The sequence below is a fragment of the Chlorocebus sabaeus genome, chromosome 11 (genome assembly GCF_047675955.1).
Source record: "Chlorocebus sabaeus isolate Y175 chromosome 11, mChlSab1.0.hap1, whole genome shotgun sequence".
NCBI classification, from domain to species: Eukaryota; Metazoa; Chordata; class Mammalia; order Primates; family Cercopithecidae; genus Chlorocebus; species Chlorocebus sabaeus.
Window position 1 is genome coordinate 117,357,227 of NC_132914.1, and position 20,371 is coordinate 117,377,597.

Here is a 20,371-nt window from a genome sequence, read left to right on the forward strand (position 1 = left end):
AAAAAAAAAAAAAAAAAAAAAGCTTATCTACTACTAGATCACAGCTCTACTCCCAGCAGAGAAATCCTGTATCTGCCTGTAATCCCAGCACTTTGGGAGGCTGAGGCGGGCAGATCACTTGACACCAGGAACCTGGAGTTCAAGACCAGCCTGGCCAATATGGTGAAATCCCATCGCTACTAAAAATACAAAAAAATTAGCCAGGTGTGGTGGTGCGCACCAGTAATCCCACCTACATAGGAGGCTGAGGCACGAGGAATGCTTGAACCTGGGAGGCAGAGGTTGCAGTAAGCTGAGATGGCACCACTACACTCCATCCTAGATGACAGAGCAAGACTTCTCAAAAAAAAAAAAAAGGAAAGAAATCCTGTACCTGAGAGGACACTCATCTTCTGGGCTATAACAGTTAGTTTTCCTTCCGAGCCTGAGAGGAGAGACAGCAAAGATTCACATTCACATATGCCACAGCTCCCAAGAGAGTGAACAATGCAGTCACGTGTGTGATGCCACAATATGGTTTGTGATTAGCCTTTGTGTTGTGAAGTTGGGTTTAAAACAACATTTACTAGCCTTTTGCTTTCTGACTCAAGAAGGAATGTTCCTACAGAAAACTTGTGAAACAGAAAAAATATAAAGAAAAACATTTAAAAGGCAATCATGTTTCCACTACTCAAAGACATTTCTTTTCTGGTGTATTTCCTTTAGTCTTTTCTGCTATGCCTATAAAAATGTGCATCTTAAAAACGAAAAACCTGAGATCACCCCATCCACACCACCCGTGCAGGGTTTTGTTCATTCACACACATTCACATTCCAGTGTGATGTCCTCCTGGCCACACATCCTCGCCACAAGCAGACTTGGAGCATCAAGTCCCCTTCAGATCCCAGTTGAAGGAAATACCAGGGACCATGCCTCAACCACCCCCATGGCCAAGAAGGCTTGCTCACCTCCGAGGATAGCAAATAGGTGCTTGGTCAGGGATTCCATGGCCGAAGAGTCACTGCATTGGCGTGCCAGGTTCCGCAGTGCCAGCACAGCTTCATCCATCAGGCGGGGACTGTTGGATTTCAGGTGACCTGGACACACAAAGCCACTGCTCAGAAGCAGCCAACAACTGAGCAGCCAGACTTTCGTCTTTGTCTTTTCCATGCTGCCATCTCTTCAGTACTAGCTGTATGCTTTCATTCAAATAATCTCAAGAAAGAAACTGCCAGTGCCAATGTAGTTTAGGTTAGAGCCTTATTACTACCTTGAGCTGTCCCCTACCCCGCTACAACAATTAGGACAAGTACAACCAAAACCCAAGGTGCCACTTATGGGCTGAAGAGGGGCTGGGATACTCACCAGCCAGTCCTTTCACGATATCCATGGCATATTGGCTGAGGTCAAGTGTCACTGATGCCAGCAGACTAGAAATAGCTAAGGGGGACAGAAAGCACTGACCATGTCAATCTCAGCAATAAATTCAACAGATAATTTTTTTCCCCTACTCCCCAGCAAATGCCACTTGGCCTGCTGTCCGGCCACATGCAACCATGCCCACCCTTCATCTCTACAGGCTACATGAGTAGTCCCAAAGCTCTGCTGAAAAGCTGTATACCTCCCCATCCCAATCAGCAAAAACTGCCTTTCCAACATCCCACCAACACATTTTACTAAGATACACAGGGACAGAGACTCAACACTCAGATCTCATGATTTCAAGTGCCACCTCCATACTAAGTCCAGAATGTCTAGAGAGGAGGTTCTTAACCTGAATGGTCTCCAGAAAGTTCCTTTGGGGAGGTGGAGGGGTAAGAGGATATTTTGTTTTCTTCCACTCAACTCTGAAGGTGAACATTTGATATTTTCTGGGAATCAAAACAACAGCTAGCACCTACATAAAGCTATAAACTGATCCAGTGGGTTCTTGAACCCCTAAAATTATATGCAGTATTCTTAGTGGATATATTTTTGTGCATTCTTCTAAAAAGACAGCCCATGACTTTCCTTTTCTTCCCTTTTTTTTTTTTTGGACAGGGTCTGGCTCTGTCGCCCAGGCTGGAGTGTAATGGAGTGATCTTGCCTCACTGGAACCTCCACCTTCCAGTTTCAAGTGATTCCCCTGCCTCAGTCTCCCGAGTAGCTGGGACTACAGGCACATGCCACCATGTCTGATTTTTTTGTGTGTTTTTATTAGAGACTGGGTTTAAACAAGTTGGTCAGGCTGGTTTCGAATTCCTGACCTCAGGTAATCCACCTGCCTCAGCCTCCCAAACTGCTGGGATTACAGGCACGAGCCACCGTGCCTGGCCTCTCTTTTGTTTTTTGAGATGGGGTCTCACTATGTCACCCAGGCTGGATGGAGTGCAGTGTTGCCATCTTGGCTCACTGCAACTTCCGCTTCCTGGGCTCAAGCTATCTTCCCACATCAGCCTCCCGAGTTGCGCTCCTGGGCTCAAGTGATCTGCCCACCACCACCTCCCAAAGTGCTGGGATTACAGGTGTGAGCCAATGCGTCTGGCTGACTTCCAACATAATCTCAAAAGGGTCCCCAATCTCTCTCCCAAGGTCCCAACAAGGTAAACAGTGAATACATCCCCCTTCCCTCGCCCCTACCACACACACTTCTTGTTGCCAAATATCGAGAACAGAGATATAGGCAACTCGTCTCCCTCCCACCGTCCTGGTTGACAGCAACCTACTTTCAATAACATTCTCTGGACTCCTCAGTAAGGACTTCTGTATGGTGGGCAGTATCAGATCCTTAAATTCTGAGTGGGACAGGTATCGGAGCAGAGGGGCACAGCTATCCTACAAAGAAAAAGGAATAAGGCACCTAGCCCTCATGGGAACGGACCAAGAAGGAAAAAGAGTTCAGCATCCCAGAATTGAAAATGGGATCAGTTGTCCAGGTGAGTAACGGCCACCTCTCGCTCACCAACAGGTACTTCGGAGGCTTGACTTTGCTCATCAGGATGTTCTTCATGTAAAAGTCCAGTAGGGCGCTCTAGAGAACACAAAGCTCTGGTTAGATCCTGACGTTCTCAAATGTCTCATCACTGGCCTAAGGGGTCCCTCTTGCTAGAGTGCCTCCAAAAAATACAAATCAATGCCCCAAATTTCAGTGTTAAGCACAGAGGTCCCACTGATCATGCAACCCCACTTAAAACCCTTCCACAGCTTTCCATGGCCCTCTGGGATAAAGTCCAAAGTCCTTGGTATGGCTTATAAGGCCCTGCCCACCACTCAGCTGGCTGTGTCACTCTAACCCATTCCCACCACTCCAACTCCTCTCGCCTCCTCTCCGTTCCTGCCTACAGACTTTCTCTGCCCAAAATGCTCTGCCTCACCTCTTGACCTTGCTAATTCCTCTTCACTCTCAAAGTTCCTTCTTTAGAGAGATGTGTTCTCTGACCCACAGCCTAAATCAGGTTCTTCCGTTGTGGAGTCTCACAGCTTCTCACACTTTCCCTTTGTAGCACATACTAGTGATAATTAACTAGACTATCTGTTTAATGTCAGTTTCTCAGACTCAGTTCCATGGGGGCAGGGGTCACAGCTCCCTTACTCGCTGGTGTACCCCCAACACCGGGCACAGTGCCTAGAACATGGCAGCCACTCAACTGGGATAAATAAGTGACTGCATGAACAAGCAAACTATCACCCAAGCCAGAAACAGAAGGGAAACTTTCCAACTCCTAAAAGTTCATGTATCATGGCAAAAGGCCAGAGGCTTACATGAGAAAATCAACAAGTTTCAGATGAGGTCAACAGCTAGGGTCACCAGGGCAAAGCAGGTTCCCATTCCTTCCCTCCAGCGAACTCCCAACATTCCCAGCGTAGCAAACCCACAGTCACTCTGCCTTGGCACTTGCCTTGTGCGGACTGACCACGTCCATCTCCTTGTGGCTCGTGCAGAACTGCACCAGCAGCCCCAGCATGCCGGCATAGTTCTGGTTGGGCTCTAGGCTGAGAATGGCTGACAAGTACTGTTCCACCAGCCCGGGGTTCTAAAGAGGAAAGTGCCGGGCAGGTGTATAAGATGGCAGCGGGGGAGTGGCATGGAAGAAGCAATGCCCGCCAGCCCCTGCAGTCCTGTCACCTCTTTCCACAGCTTCGTGAGTTTCTTCACAGCACCATCCACGGCGTGCTTGTGGGAGCCGCCCAGCACCTCCAGCAAGAGCAGGCACTGCACTTCCACCTGCCAGGACCAGGAAAGACTCAGGTCAAGATGGGACACGAGATTGAGGGTTCCATGGCCCTCAAAGCCTGCAAAGACCTCCATCAGTCCCTCCAAATCCTGGCTTCATCTCCACTCAGCTTCTCCCACTCAACTCCAGCCAGATCCTCCTCCCTCCATCTCACACATTTTGTTCTGTCCTTTAACGACACTGTTCCCGCTAGGGTTCATTTAATAAGTATTTGGTGATCACCTGTTATGAGTCAGACGATGAAGGCACAAGGGGAGTAAGACAGATATGGTCCCTGCTTTTTTTTTTTTAAAGACAGAGTCTCGCTATGTCACCAGGGCGGAGTGCAGTGGCACAATTTCAGCTCACTACAACCTCCACCTCCCGGGTTCAAGTGATTCTCCTGCCTCAGTCTCCCAAGTAGCTGTGACTACAGATGCGTGCCACCACGCTCAGTTAATTTTTGTATTTTTAGTAGAGACAAGGTTTCACCACGTTGGCCATGAGAGTCTCGATCACTTGACCTCGTGATCTGCCCGCCTCGGCCTCCCAAAGTGCTGTGATTACAGGCGTGAGCCACTGTGCCCAGCCAGTTCCTGCTTTCATGTACCTTAGAATTCAGAGGAAAAAAAATGATATTAAACAAATAAATACACAAATGAATATACAATTTCAGTGAGGTTTAAGTGCCATCCAGGAAAAGAATAAGGGTCCTGTCTCATTTACTTTGTATCTGCCTTGACCTGCCCTTCATTAATTCCACAAATACTGACCACTGACTACATGGCAGGCTCTATGCTGAGCACTGTGAATACAGAAGTGCAGCTTGATATGGCGATTCGAACTGCATGGAGTTCACACCATCCAACCCAGATTGACATACATAATAGGTCCTCGACTAAAAAAATCTCAGAGGCTGCCGGACCTAGTGGCTCACACCTGTAATCCCAGCACTTTGGGAGGTCAAGGCAGGCGGATCACCTGAGGTCGGGAGTTCGATACCAGCCTGACCAACATGGAGAAACCCCGTCTCTACTAAAAACACAAAATTAGCCGGGCGTGGTGGCGCATGCCTGTAATCCCACCTACTCGGGAGGCTGAGGCAGTAGAATCGCTTGAACCCAGGAGGCGGAGGTTGCGGTCAGCCGAGATCACACCATTGCACTCCAGCCTGGGCAACAAGAGCGGAATTCCACCTCAAAAAAAAAAAAAAAAGGCCGGGTGCAATGGTTCACGCCTGTAATCCCAACACTTTGGGAGGCTGAGGCGGGCGGATCACAAGGTCAAGAGATCGAGACCATCCTGGCCAACATCGTGAAACCCCATTGCTACTAAAAATACAAAAATTAGCTGGGCGTGGTGGTGGGCGCCTACAGTCCCAGCTACTCAGGAGGCTGAGGCAGGAGAATGGCGTGAACCCAGGAGGTGGAGTTTGCAGTGAGCCGAGATTGCGCTACTGCACTCCAGCCTGAACGACAGAGCGAGACTCAGTCTCAAAAAAAAAAAAAAAAAAAAAAGAAAGAAAAGAAAACAGATGGCCGGCGTGGTAGCTCATGCCTGTAATCCCAGCACTTTGGGAGGCCGAGATGGGCGGATCACGAGGTCAGGAGATCGAGACCATCCTGGCTAACACAGTGAAACCCCATCTCTACTAAAAATACAAAAAATTATCCGGGCAAGGTGGCAGGCGCCTGTAGTCCCAGCTACTCGGGAGGCTGAAGCAGGAGAATGGCGTGAACCCGGGAGGCGGAGCTTGCAGCGAGCCGAGATGGCGCCACTGCACTCCAGTCTGGGCGACAAAGCGAGACTCCGTCTCAAAAAAATAAAAGAAAACAGATACGCTTGTGAAAGCAATGCTGATAAATTCCATCTGCATATATACAAAATGGCATATGTACAAGGTTATTCATTGCAGCACTGTTAGTTAACAATAAAAAAACGGGCCGGGCGCGGTGGCTCACGCCTGTAATCCCAGCACTTTGGGAGGCCGAGGTGGGTGGATCACGAGGTCAGGAGATCGAGACCATCCTGGCTAATACGGTGAAACCCCGTCTGTACTAAATATACAAAAAATTAGCCAGACGTGGTGGCGGGCGCCTGTAGTCCCAGCTACTCGGGAGGCTGAGGCAGGAGAATGGTGTGAACCCGGGAGGCGGAGCTTGCAGTGAGCCGAGATCGTGCCACTGTACTCCAGCTTGGGCGACAAAGCGAGGCTACGTCTTAAAAAAAAAAAGAAAAAAATGAAACCAATGCTGATAAATTCTGTTTGCATATATACAAAATGGCATATGTACAAGGTAATTCATTGCAGCACTGTTAGTAATGATAAAAAACCATAAACAACAGAAGATTCCCTATATACAGTGTGGTATAGAAAGGATTACTGGCTGGGCATGGTGGCTCACGCCTATAAACCCAGCACTTCGGAAGACCAAAGCAGGTGGTTCCCTTGAGCCCAGGAGTTCAAGACCAACCTGGGCAACGAAAGAAAACCCCATCTCTAAAAAAATACAAAAATTAGCCAGGCATACACCAGCATGCCTGTAGCCCCAGCTACTCAGGAGGCTGCAATAGAAGGATCACTTGATCCCAGGAGGTCAAGGCTGCAGTAATCCAAGATCATGCCACTGTGCTCCAGCCTGGGTGACAGAGCAAGATCTTTGTCTCAAAAAAAAAAAAAAAAAAAAAAAAAAAAATCTGCAGAATCATGGTGTGTGAAAAAATTTTTTTAAATATATTTTTTTAAAAGTAGACTAGGCACAATGGCGTATACCTGTAATCCCTGCACTTTGGGAGGCTGAGACAGACAGATCACCTGAGGTCGGGAGTTTGAGACTAGCCTGGCCAACATGGCAAAACCCAACCTCTACTAAAAATACAAAAATTAGCCAGGTGTGGTGGCATACACATATAGTCCCAGTTATACTCAGGAGGCTGAGGATGGAGAATTGCTTGAACCCAGGACGCAGAGGTTGCAGTGAGCCAAGATTGCGCCATTACATTCCAACCTGAGTGACAGAATCAGACTCAGTTTCTCAAAAAAAAAAAAAAAAAAAAAACCACTCAGTGGAGATAAGCCAATGAGTTTGCCCCTCTCACAAGGAGGCGTCCGGTAACAAAGACACCCATGCCCTGAAGGGGATCCAAGAGAGTCCAACCTCACAATAATACATAATCCTTGACCCTCAAGGTTTCAGCATTCTAATCCATCATCCATCAATTATACTGATAGCCACTCTATGCTTGCCCCCAGAGTTGTGCTGGTTAAGCTACTGGGGTTGCCGCCCTCTATCTAACTAGCAGGCTGCTTCATGGAGAGGTACTTGTGTTTCCTAAGGCTGGTCATCACTGGCACCTACCTGCATGAGACTCTCCAGTTTCCATAGCCATCTCAACCCTCAACTAAACCTGGCCTTATACAACAATTCTTCAAGGCGGACAGGGTGGGTAGTATTTTCTTTCCCACTTTGCAAATGAGGAAATGGGCTCAGAAGTTAAGTGACTCAGCCAAGTCTCATGGATAAGAATCAGATCCAAGGGCAGGCAAAGTGGCTCACACCTGTAATCCCAACACTTTGGGAGGCCAAGGCAGGCGGATCATCTGAGGTCAGGACTTCAAGGCCAGCCTGGCCACCATGGAAAAACCCTGTCTCCACTAAAAATACAAAAAAATTAGCCTGGCAGGGTGGCAGGCTTCTGTAACCCCAGCTACTCGGGAGGCTGAGGCAGGAGAATCGCTTGAACCCAGGAGGTGGAGCTTGCAGTGAGCCAACACCACACTACCGCACTCCAGCCTGGGCAACAGAGCAAGACTCCGTCTCAAAAAAAAAACAAAAACAAACAAAAAAAACACTCCTCATGACCTACACTAAGCCTATCCAGGTATCCAGGCACATGTCTGCTCTGCTCACCTCCCAACCTGGGGAGCAGACATGTGGGAAGAAAAAGAAGAGAATGTGGAAGAAGCAGGTAGAGAATGGAAGGAGGGAATGTAAGAACCAAAACCAAGACAAGAAATCCATTCCATTCACCAGTTCAACACTGAAATCAAACACAGGGAACGGAATGATTAGCCAGAAAAAAACCAAGAGGATTTATACTATGGTATTTTCTAGTCTAGTTGCTTTTTGACTGTCTTCCCAACTCTGGCCTGTCACGGCTTCCACACATGCCATGAAATCAAGGACCTCGTTTCTGTTGTCCATCACTGCAATTCCAGTGCCTAGCACCACGCCTGACAGGGAAGCTCCAAAATGTCTAATACACCAAGGAATGTGATTATGAAGCACTCATGGCCATCTACCAAAGCCACACGACTCGGGACAACTCAGAGTGTCTGGTCACCCAGCACCCAGAAAAGCACTTGGCACCAAGAAGGTGCTGAAACACGCCCTAACTCCTGGCAGAAAGCTGATCCTTGCTACTTCAGAGATGCAGGGAACCTACCAGTTTGTTCCAGATGTCTCCTTGTCGCTTGGCTCTCGACGGAAAGACAATGCGCACCAGAAGGCAGGTCCAGGTCAAGGCCAGCAAGGCGGCGGAGCCACTGCTTTTACTGCAGAGCAGAGGAGGGGGTGAGTTCAGAGCAGCAGCCTCCACCTTGAGGACAAACACTGTCCCTAAGGCCCCGCCTGGTAATGCAGGACCCTCCCTTGACCTCATAGAACAGAACTGGAACCAGTTCCCCACAAACCATCTGTGGCAATTCAGAACAAGGAGTCCAGGTTTCAGTGGCCAGACTCCCGTCTCTTGGCACTGACAACTATATAAAACAAACAGACGGCTTCCACCATTAGGGGCCTGGTGGGCAACTGGTTCCCCTCAAAATGGCCTTGCTTCCACTGTTTCCCAACCCTGCTCCTCCGGAAAGTGGTTTTCTCCACTAGGCTTGCATCCTGGCTCCTCCCTCTGGGGCACGGTCAACTGCATCAGCTTCTCCTAAGCAGGACTCTACCAATTCTCAAGGGGCCACAACTTTTACCTCTTACCTGGGAACACCTGCTTTGGAGCCTATACCGCAAGACTGCAGAGAGTGTAGAAGGTTCTTAGCAGTGGCTTCTGGCTGGGCCTCGGCCAACTGCTGGATGGCTGCCTGCAAGGCCCTGCGGGAGGCTGCATCTCTAGGGGGAGAGGCAAAGGGAAAGGTGAACATGCAGACCTCAGGCAGAGGCAGGGGCAAGGCTGCTGAGGCCATGCACTGGTCTTTCTCAGGAGAAAGTGATCACACCATATTCCAGTGGATCACAGAGGAGGGATTAGGAAATAACTAGATAAACTCACCTCCTCCTAGAGTTCTAAAAGTATCTCATAAGCACATATAAGCCATGCAGTGTGTAAGGGCAGCACCTACATTTATGGAGCAGTTATAAGGGTCTCAAAGTAGGCCAGGCGATTTAACACACATGACTAATGGCAGCATACACACACTCACCACTGTGGCACAGCAGGCAACTGTTCCAAGCACCTCACGCTTACTACCAACCACCCATGAGATAGAGAATGGCATCATCCCCATTCTGCAGACAAGGAAACTAAGGCACAGAGAGGTTAAGTAACTTGCCCAGGATCTAACAGCTAGGACGTGATATAGCCCAGATTTGGCACCAGGACGTCTGGCTCTAACCTGGGCTCTAACCACTACCCTAAATCCCCTCTCTGTACAAAGTGCTCCAGATACGGGGCCTTTGGCTGGGACTCACCTATATCGATGCAGAGTCAAGCAGAACAATTTGCAGAGCCCCTTCACTGCTCCCTCTGGCAGATCTGAAACCAAAGATTACACAGAGATTAGTCAATAAAAATGACTTGATAAGCTGCTGGAGTCAGGTATCCTGCCAGACATGATTTCAGCCCACTGGGCACTCCCCATATATTTAAGACCTTCCTCCCCAAGAGGAAAAAGCAACAACAAAATAGGATTCTAGGAAAATGCCTGGCACAGAAAAGCTTTGCGTAGACATTTGCTAAATGAATGAAACTAAGAAAATACAAGTGGCCTTGAAACCTCACATGCCATCAAGTGGAGGTTCAGGAGTGCTGGAATGATTCTACTTGAACTGGGTGCTGGTTATACTGGTGTTTAATATGTGATGAATCAGTGAGCTGTTTGATTAGGAGGCGTACCTTTCTTTACACACATTCTAATAAACAGTTTTAAAAACAGTACAACATTGAAGTACTATGAGGGACCAAAAGAGGAAAGAACACCTATAACTGGAGAGTTTCTGAAAGTCTGAAGGACACATAAGCTTGGCCTGACAGATTAGGAGGCTGTGGAAAAATGGAAAGAGAGGGAGATACATGTGGAGTGCAGGATTAAGAAGGCAGTAATACCTATTCAGAACACACAAGGAAGAAAAGAGGAGGACTAATAACACCCCAGCTCTTAGTGCTAACAAGATGCCAGACCTTGCTCTAGATAATTCATACACATTAACTCACTTAATCCATACAAGGTAGGCACTGTTATCAAGCCCCCCCGCCCCTGCCGCTTTTATTTTTCAGACAGAGTATCGCTCCACCGCCCCGGCTGGAGTGCAGTGGTGCAATCTTGGCTCACTGCAACCTCGCCTCCCAGGTTCAAGTGATTCTTCTGCCTCAGCCTCCCGAGTAGCTGCGACTACAAGTGCACACCACCACGCCCAGTTAATTTTTGTATTTTTAGTAGAGACGGGGTTTCACCATGTTGGCAGTGCTGGTCTCAAACTCCTGATCTCGTGATTCACCCGCCTCAGCCTCCCAAAGTGCTAGTATTACAGGTGTGAGCCACGACGCCTGGATCAAGCCCATTTTTAAATGAAGAAACCAAGTAACGGGAAATCAAGTCAGCCAGTCAGAGTGAAATAGATACACCCTAACTCTGGAGTGAAACAGATACACTCTAACGCTGGGTAGAAAGAGTTCAACTCTTCCTTGAACAAGAGTGTTTAATATGGCTGGGCACAGTGGCTCACGCCTGCAATCCCAACACTTTGGGAGGCCAAGGTGGGAGGATAACTTGAGGCCAGGAGTTTGAGACCAGCCTGGCCAACACGGCGAAACCCAGTTTCTCCTAAAATTACAAAAATTACCTGGGCATGGTGGTACATGCCTGTAATCCCAGTTACTCAGGAGACTGAAGAAGGAGAATCGCTTGAACCCAGGAGGTGGAGGCTGCAGCGAGCACAGATGGCGCCACTGCACTCCAGGCCAGGAGACAGAGCGAGCCCCATCTCAAAAAAAAAAAAAAAAGAGTGCTCAATAATGTTGGAAAGTTAACCTGTGACAAGTACTGCATGCCACAGTGAAGCATGCACACAAAAGGGAGAAGCTTCTGAGGAGGAGGAAATTTAACCTGCAGTGTAAGACAGACTTATACTGGGTGTAGGAGGAACCTGAGAGCAGGAGGTCCATACCATTCCTCACACTTCAGGCACCTGAATGATGGAAGAGAAATGAATGAGGTACAGGGACACAGTTTCCCCAGGGCTCTGACCACTGCATTGGTCCATGTGATTTGGGGCTATTTCACTAACTGGGGAAAAGAATGACTGGGGCCAGAAACAGGCTGTGGCTAAGACAATGACAATAACAACAGCTAACGTACACTGTGAGCTTACCATAGCCAGACAATGCGTTACGTTTACTCCAACCTACCAAGGAAGTACTACTGCTATCTCCACGTTTAAAGCAAAAAAAACAGGCTCAGAGAGGTGAAGTCACTTGAAGCAGGTCACAGAACCTGTAACTGGCACAGCTTGTCTGAGCCCTTCATCACTGACTGCTGCACTAGAGGCCTGTGACCGGAAAGATTGGTATCACATGGCTTTTTCTAACTAGGGAGCTCTGCTGGGAAAGTGACCAGAAAAACCTTTGAGGATTTCATAAAACTCATGCATTGAAGCATTAACACACAAGAGAATCTCTGAGACGCTCACAAACAGCAAGTTTACAAGCTTGGGTATCTTACTAGCCATAAGTAGGTCAGAAGCAGCAAATGAGAAGCTGGGTGAAGTGGTACAAATAGGAAGTAACAGTGGACAGAAAGGGAGGCCCAATTTATATGACCATGATTTTCTTTCTCTTTTTTTCGAAACAAAGTTTCGCTCTTGTCGCCCAGGCTGGAGTGCAATGGCGCAATCTCAGCTTATTGCAACCTCCGCCACCCGGGTTCAAGCAATTCTCCTGCCTCAGCCTCCCTAAGTAACTGGGATTACAGGTGCCCACCACCACGCCCAGCTAATTTTTTTTGTATTTTTAGTTGAGATGGGGTTTCACCACGTTGGCCAGGCTGGTCTTAAACTCCTGACCTCAGGTGATCCATCCTCCTTGGCCTCCTAAAGTGCTGGGATTATAGGTGGGAGCTACCGAGCCCAGCCATGGCCATGATTTTCAAACTTTAGTCAACATAGGAATCACCTAAAGGATTTGTTAAAACACAGATACTGGGTTCTGTGCTCAACCTTTTATTTATTTATTTATTTATTTATTTACTTACTTATTTAGACACAGGGTCTCGCTCTGTCACCCAGGCTGGAAAGCAGTGGCACAATCATGGACCACTACAGCCTCAACCTCCCGGGCTCAAGCGATCCTCCTACCTCTCAACCTCCCAAGTAGCTGGCGTTACAGCACCTCCAGGATTTCTGATTTGAGTTGCTCCATTGGAGCTGAGAATTTTTATCTCTAACAAGTTGCGAGATGATGCTGATGTTGCCTGTCCAGGAACCACACTTTGAGAGCCAATGCTATACAGTAAAAACAAACACACCAAAAGAAATGAAAAAAAAAAAAAAAAAAAAACCCTAGAATTTATTGAGTGAAGGTAAAATGGTCTTACTCTAATAAGTCATAGAGCTATCCCTTGGTTATGGTGCAGATCAGGATAATTAGATATATTCAGCATTCCTCAAAATGAGTTCCCCGGACCCTGAACAGATTTTCAGCAAAAAAGAGGTTCAAAGAAAACATTGGATTCAAGGAAGCTTAATAAAATGAAAACACGCTGCTGTGAATATTCCAAGAGGGCATCAAAAACATGACCTCTAGGCTGGGTGCAGTGCCTCACGCCTGTAATCCCAGCACTTTTGGAGGCCGAGGCGGGCGGATCACCTGAGATCAGGAGTTCGAGACCAGCCTGGCCAACGTGGTGAAATCCCATCTCTACTAAAAATACAAATATTAGCTGGCCATGGTGGCATGTGCCTGTAATCCCAACTACTCAGGAGGCTGAGGCAGGAGAATCACTTGAACCCAGGAGGCGGAGGTTGCAGTGAGCCGAAGTTGCGCCACAGCACTCCAGGCTGGGTGACAGAGCAAGATTCTGTCTCACAAAAAAACAAAAAAAACAGAAAACCTCTCCCAACTTATTTGATCTTGGAATCCTTTATTGGACAATCACCTACTACCATGTTGCTGAATTCCATGGAACACAGACTGGGAAAAATGATATCCCAAGTCATAAACGAAATATTTTTGGTCGGGGGCGGTGGCTCACACCTGTAATCCCAGCACTTCGGGAGGCCGGGGTGGGCAGATCACGAGGTCAGGAGATCGAGACCATCCTGGCTAACACAGTGAAACCCCATCTCTACTAAAAATACAAAAAATTAGCAGGCACCTGTAGTCCCAGCTACTCAGGAGGCTGAGGCAGAATGGCGTGAACCCGGGAAGCAGAGCTTGCAGTGAGCTGAGATCGCGCCACTGCACCCAAGCCTGGGCGACAGAGTGAGACTCTGACACAAAAAAAAAAAAAAAAAAGTTATACTCAGTATACTACCTGAGAAAGATTTTAGCTATCTTTTTAAAATATTTCCAATGAAAATGGTTAAAAGTGTAAATAGCTTTCACACCTGAATGAACTCTCCACTAACCCAAAAGTTTTAACTGTTTCAATTCACGTTATAGCAAGGAAATAAAGTAAAGGCAGAAGTTGTGCAGGAAGAGGGGAAGAAGACCATGGTTCTTTTTTTTTGAGACGGAGTCTTGCTCTGTCGCCCAGGCTGGAGTGCAGTGGCCGGATCTCAGCTCACTGCAACCTCCATTGCCTCCCAGGTTCGAGCAATTCTCCTGCCTCAGCCTCCTGAGTAGCTGGGATTACAGATGCGTGCCACCATGCCCAGCTAATTTTTGTGTTCTTAGCAGAGACGGGGTTTCACCATGTTGGTCAGGCTGGTCTCGAACTCCTGGCTTCATGATCCACCCGCCTCAGCTCCCAAAGTGTTGGGATTACAGGCATGAGCCACTGCACCTGGGCTTTTTTTTTTTGTTTTTGAGACGTAGTCTCACTCTGTTGCCCAGGCAGGAGTGCGGTGGCACAATCTCAGCTCACTGCCACCTCCACCTCCTGGGTTCAAGCAATTCTCCTGCCTCAGCCTCCTGAGTAGCTGGGATTACAGGTGCACACCACCACACCTGGCTAATTTTTGTATTTTTTTTTTTAGTAGAGACGGGGTTTCACCATGTTGGCCAGGCTGGTCTCGAACCCCGGACATTGTGATCTGCCCACCTCAGCCTCCCAAAGTGCTAGGATTACAGGCGTGAGCCACCGCGCCTGGCCAAGGCCATGGTTCTAAAGAAACAATTTCAGTTGGGCCCAGTGGCTCATGCCTGAAATCCCAGCATCTTGAGAGGCCGAGGCAGGGGGATCACTTGAGGTCAGAAGTTCAGGACCAGCCTGGCCAACATGGTGAAACCCTATCTCTATTAAAAATATGAAAATTAGCTGGGTGTGATGGTACAGACCTGTAATCCCAGCTACTGGGGAGGGTGAAGCATGAGAATCACCTGAACCAGCAAGGTGGAGGTTGTAGTGGGCCGAGAGCATGCCACTGCACTCCAGCCTGGGCAACATCATAAGACTCTGTCTCGAAAAGAAGAAGAAAAGAAAAAAAAAACACGCAATTTATTTTTTATATGGAACACTGTCATTCAAGACCAGCCTGGCCAACATAGTGAAATCCCATCTCTACTAAAAATACAAAAATTAGCGAGGTGTGGTGGTGGGCACCTGTAATCCCAGCTACTCGGGAGGCTGAGGGCAGGAGAATCACTTGAACCCAGGAGGTGGAGGTTGCAGTGAGCTGAGATCATGTCACTGCACTTCAGCCAGGGCGACAGTGCGAGACTCTCTCTCAAAAAAAAAGAAAAAAAAGGCCGGGCCCGGTGGCTCAGGCCTGTGATCCCAGCACTTTGGGAGGCCGAGACAGGCGGATCACGAGGTCAGGAGATCAAGACCATCCTGGCGAACACGGTGAAACCCCGTTTCTCCTAAAAAAAATACAAAAAACTAGCCGAGCGAGGTGGCGGGCGCCTGTAATCCCAGCTACTCCGGAGGTTGAGGCAGGAGAATGGCGTAAACCCGGGAGGCGGAGCTTGCAGTGAGCTGAGATCCGGTCACTGCACTCCAGCCTGGGCGATACACCGAGACTCCATCTTAAAAAAAAAAAAGAATATTGTCCAGGGTACATGGATGACAAATAAATACCTTTTCCAGCAACACACTTCCCAAGTTCACTGAGGATTTCTCTCCGTTCCTTTACACTGGCTGTTGTCACCTTCCCTGCAAAACGCTTTAGTGTCTCAGAAACCTGTGAAGGCCAAGCGACAGAAAATTTCACCAGTCAGACTATAAAACAATGTTTGTGTTGAGGGGTGGGTGTAGAATTCGGGGATCTCTCTAACCTGGGGTTTCTCAACCTCCCCACTGAGACATTTTGGGCCGGGTAATTCTTTTTTTTTTTTTTGAGACGGAGTCTCGCTCTGCCGCCCAGGCTGGAGTACAGTGGCCGGATCTCAGCTCACTGCAAGCTCCGCCTCCCAGGTTCACACCATTCTCCTGCCTCAGCCTCCCGAGTAGCTGGGACTACAGGCGCCCGCCACCTCGCCCGGCTAGTTTTTTGTATTTTTTAGTAGAGACGGGTTTCACGGTGTTAGCCAGGATGGTCTCGATCTCCTGACCTCATGATCCGCCTGTCTCGGCCTCCCAAAGTGCTGAGATTACAGGCTTGAGCCACCGCGCCCGGCCAAGGGCCGGGTAATTCTTGTTGTGGGGGGCCGTGTTTTTAGCGGCATTCCAGGTCTCTACCCACTTGACATCAGTAGCAGCCCATCTCCCCCACCCGCCCCAGTTGTGACACTATCAAATGTCTCCTGGGAGGCAAAATCACTCCCACTTGAGATGTACTGCTTTAATTCAACTAGTCAACAACTCAATATACTTTACTTAAACTTGGGCAATAAGAGGAAAGGCAAAGACCTCTGAACAGAAAATATCCCTTCAGAACTACCCAAAATCTAGCAAGGGCCTAGTACATGCCAAGCATGTTCCCTTTACATTATCTCACTTTAACCTCCCCGTAAGGGGAATGTCAGCATCCTGGCAACTCACTGGCAGAGGATAAGCACACTGGCTAAAACGTGAAAGGTTAGGAGATTGGATCCCAGCTCTGCCTTTTACTAGCTGTGGAAACTTAGTCAAATAATGTCACTCCCCTGATCTTTACTTTTTTCATCTACGGAGATTAAATGAGATTGTGTATAAGGGGCGTCTACTCTCATCCCAAGCATAAAGTTGGCTACTACTACCAATAAGCCTGCAAGGGAGGCATCAGCATCCCCACTTTACAGAGGAAGTCACTGCTCAGAGTGGAGATGAGAGCCATAGCACCTGCGTTTTTGAAACTAACCTTGAAACCAAACAGGTCTATAAACTGATGCTAACAAATCTTTAGCTTTCGACAGTCATCGAGTTACCACAGATGCAGTCCCCAGCGTAGGGACATAAGCATAAGACCCAGTGACTGGGGGCAGTTTGCAAACATCCCTGAAAATCTGCTCCTGAGCAATATTCTACAAGCTACCAAGTGGGCAGGCTGTGGGTTCACAAGCCGTCGAGCAGGGCATGATAAGGCTCATGTAACTTAACAAAGTGGGGTCATCATCTTTTTCTTTTGAGGGTATTTCACAGGCAGGCCTTATCAGTAGCATAAGAGGCAAGTGTACACGCAGAAATGAAACAATGCTGAGTTTTTCATGCTTAAATCCCTGCCGTAATTCTATTGGCAACGTCCAAAACTGTCTTCTACGTAAATGACGTATTGTTTTAACTTTAAAATGTCTTTTGTTTTTGGCTGGGTGTGGTGGCTCACGCTTGCAATCCCAGCACTTTGGGAGGCCGAGGCGGGCAGATCACAAGGTCGAGATTGAGACCATCCTGGCTAACACAGTGAAACCCCGTCTCTACTAAAAATACAAAAAATTAGCCGGGCGTGGTGGCGGGCACCTGTAGTCCCAGCTACTCAAGAGGCTGAGGCAGGAGAATGGCGTGAACCCGGGAGGCGGAGGTTGCAGTGAGCCAAGATCGCACCACTGCACCCCAGCCTGGGCGACAGAGCAAGACTCCGTCTCAAAAAAAAAAAAAAAAAGTATTTTGTCATAGATGCACATAAGTCAAAACCAAAAAGTTCTCAGAGGTCTGCCATAAAAACCAGTCCCTTGCCCTCACTCTCCACGGACAACCCTTAGGTTGATCTAGTGGGTATTTGGGTAGTTACCTCCATATATCTAAGTATCTCTAACTATGGAGGTAACTTGCGCGTGCTTCTTGATTTTTCAGTTTTGCTACCTTTCCACCACAGCTCCCTTTCCTGCTCTGACCCCATCGCACACTCTCCCCATTTCCCCAGTGGAAATCCCCAGTTTCATAATATAGGCGAGGTAAGTAGTCAGTGATTACATTATATGTAAAGGGCATTCAACATCCATTTAATAAACTCTTATTCTTCCCAGCTTTTTTATGTCCCTGGTGTTAATAATTACCCTTTCCCACCATGCTTCAGTTTGACTTTTTTTCTTTTTTTAAATCTATTCTTATAAATAATTAAACCCCAAGCTTTTTGCCATTTGTCTAAATCTCAGTACATTTAGTCAGATCAGGTATTCCATCAAATTCCACCTTCCTAAGGAAATCTCTCCCAGTTTTCTGACCTGCCCCAATTAGGCATGTGATCCTCTACAGCTGGGGCACAGTTTATCACCCTGAACATGTACTTTCTTGTGTTTAGGTGAAGCACATCCTCCATTTTGTAAACTCCTTGCAAGTATGAAAATGTTCTGGCCAAATACAGAATTCTAGGTTGAAATCCTTTTCCTTTAGAACACTGAAGACAAGGCCAGGCACGGTGGCTCATGCCTGTAATCCCAGCACTTTGGGAGGCCGAGGCAGGCGGATTGCTTGAGGTCAGAACTTTGAGACCAGCCCGCCCAACATGGTGAAACCTGTCTCTACAAAACCTACAAAAATTAGCCGGGCGTGGTGGCGCATGCCTGTAATCCCAGCTACTCGGGAAGCTGAGGCAGGAGATTGCTTGAACCTGGGAGGCGGAGGTTGCAGTGAGTTGAGATTGTGCCATTGCACTCCAGCCTAGAGAGGAATTCCGTCTCAAAAAACAAAATAAAATAATCTCAGGCCGGGCATGGTGACTCGCCTGTAATCCCAGCACTTCGGGAGGTCAAGGCGGGAGGATCACCTGAGGTCAGGAGATCGAGACCAGCCTGGTCAACATGGAGAAACCCCCTCTACTAAAAATACAAAAATTATAAAATACAGAAATATTATCATGCATCACCCAATGCAGTAGCTACTGGCTACATGCGGCTAACTGTGCACTGAAATGTGGCTGGTACAAGTGAAGAACTAATTTTTTTTTTTTTTTTTGAGACAGAGTCCCCACTCTTGTTGCTCAGGCTGGAGCGCAGTGGCGCAATCTTGGCTTACTGCAACCTCTGCCTCTCGGTTCAAGCGATTCTCATGCCTCAGCCTCCTCAGTAGCTGGAATTACAGACATGCACCACCACACCCAGCTAATTTTTGCATTTTTAGTAGAGACAGGGTTTTGCCATATAGGTCAGGCTGGTGGAAAACTCCTGACCTCAAGGGTGATCCATCCACCTCGGCCTCCAAAAGTGCTGGGATTACAGGGTGAGCCACCACGCCCAGCCAAAAACTGAATTTTTTTTATTTCATTTAATTTTAACAAACTTAAGTAGCCATGTGGCTGCCATACTGGACATTGCAGCTCTAGAGAAGATTCTTCCTCAAGTGAGTATCAGTGTTAAATATTCAGCATGTATTCCTCTAACCCGCTCATACTAAGCTTTTCTTTCTAGGATTCAGTACAACATAATCTGAATATCAGCCACCTGCATACCAGAGTCTTAATAAATGTCTTTTTGAATGTTCAAGTTAAGTGGTCATTTTCTGGGCCTACTCATAAAAATCAATCCCATCACCCTGGAGACCCCAAATCAGCCCAGCTGTCCTTTACACACCTGTTTTTCCCCTGCCCCGTAACAATGTCTTTTCACCTTCAAACATAACCACAACTGGGTGGAGGAAAAGGTTTTCCCAAGTCCTTCCTGAACTACAAGGTACCCACAGGTAACACTCAAGGGTGACAAGACTCTTCCTGGGCAGGATACAGTTCTCTTCACTAACCCTGCATCTGATAACAACCAACATATATCAAGCCCTATTTTATCTCACTGAACCTTCACAACAACCTTTTAAGGTAAGTATTGTTTTAACCTCATTTTATAGATGAAAAGGCAGACTTGGCGGGGTTAAGTCACTTGTTTTGCATGTCACAGAAATCGACGAGCAGGAACTCAAGCCCAGATCTGTATGAATCCAAAGTCTACACTCAAAGAACATCTGCTGAATACAAAGTTTAACGAAGACTTGGCGTTGGCCCGCGGCTCACAGCCGGAGGGGTTTGGAGACAAGAAGCAGAGGCTCGGTAAAGTGAACTTTTGCAACTCCGGGGTCGGGCAAAGGCCCCGCCGAGCTCCAGCTGCCGAAGTCGAGGAGGGAGCCCCGGACTCCTCGAGCCCGCGGTCTGCCTCCGCCGCCCCGGCCGGGCCAAGCCCGCAGCCGTGAGAGTCCGGCCTGAGACGGCCCCGAGACTACGCCCGCCACGGCCACCACCCCCAGCGCCCCTAAGCCGAGGAGCGAGAGCGGCCCCACCCGACGGCCACCGTCCGCACCCAGTCCCTGGCCCCGTTGGCCCCGCAGCCGCCCGCCTCACCTGCGTGTCCGCCGCCATCCTGCCGGGGCTGACTCCGGAACCGCTTCCGGAGCGCTTCCGGGTCACAGCGAGGCCCACGCGGCAGGGCGAGGCCGGCAGCCAGCTGGGGCAGGGCCCCGGGCTTGGCGCCACCG

At 48.3% G+C, this 20,371-nt stretch overlaps 1 protein-coding gene across 4 annotated transcripts in view; it reads right to left on the bottom strand.

Moving 5' to 3' along the window:
- The window catches only part of GCN1 (GCN1 activator of EIF2AK4), a 66,667-nt gene extending 46,364 nt beyond the window's left edge, over window positions 1-20,303 (bottom strand). For all 4 annotated transcript variants that reach the window (XM_008004921.3, XM_037996323.2, XM_037996318.2 and 1 more), the window contains exons 1-12: window positions 20,238-20,303; window positions 15,638-15,740; window positions 9,873-9,936; window positions 9,162-9,293; window positions 8,620-8,728; window positions 4,086-4,184; window positions 3,859-3,993; window positions 2,922-2,990; window positions 2,686-2,794; window positions 1,346-1,420; window positions 949-1,077; window positions 374-424 (exon numbers count right to left, since the gene is read on the bottom strand). In XM_008004921.3, the coding sequence (XP_008003112.1) occupies window positions 374-424; window positions 949-1,077; window positions 1,346-1,420; window positions 2,686-2,794; window positions 2,922-2,990; window positions 3,859-3,993; window positions 4,086-4,184; window positions 8,620-8,728; window positions 9,162-9,293; window positions 9,873-9,936; window positions 15,638-15,740; window positions 20,238-20,255 (1,093 nt within the window). In that variant the 5' untranslated portion in view covers window positions 20,256-20,303. The remainder of the gene's footprint in view (window positions 1-373; window positions 425-948; window positions 1,078-1,345; window positions 1,421-2,685; window positions 2,795-2,921; window positions 2,991-3,858; window positions 3,994-4,085; window positions 4,185-8,619; window positions 8,729-9,161; window positions 9,294-9,872; window positions 9,937-15,637; window positions 15,741-20,237) is intronic.
- Between the last annotated feature and the right edge of the window lie 68 nt (window positions 20,304-20,371).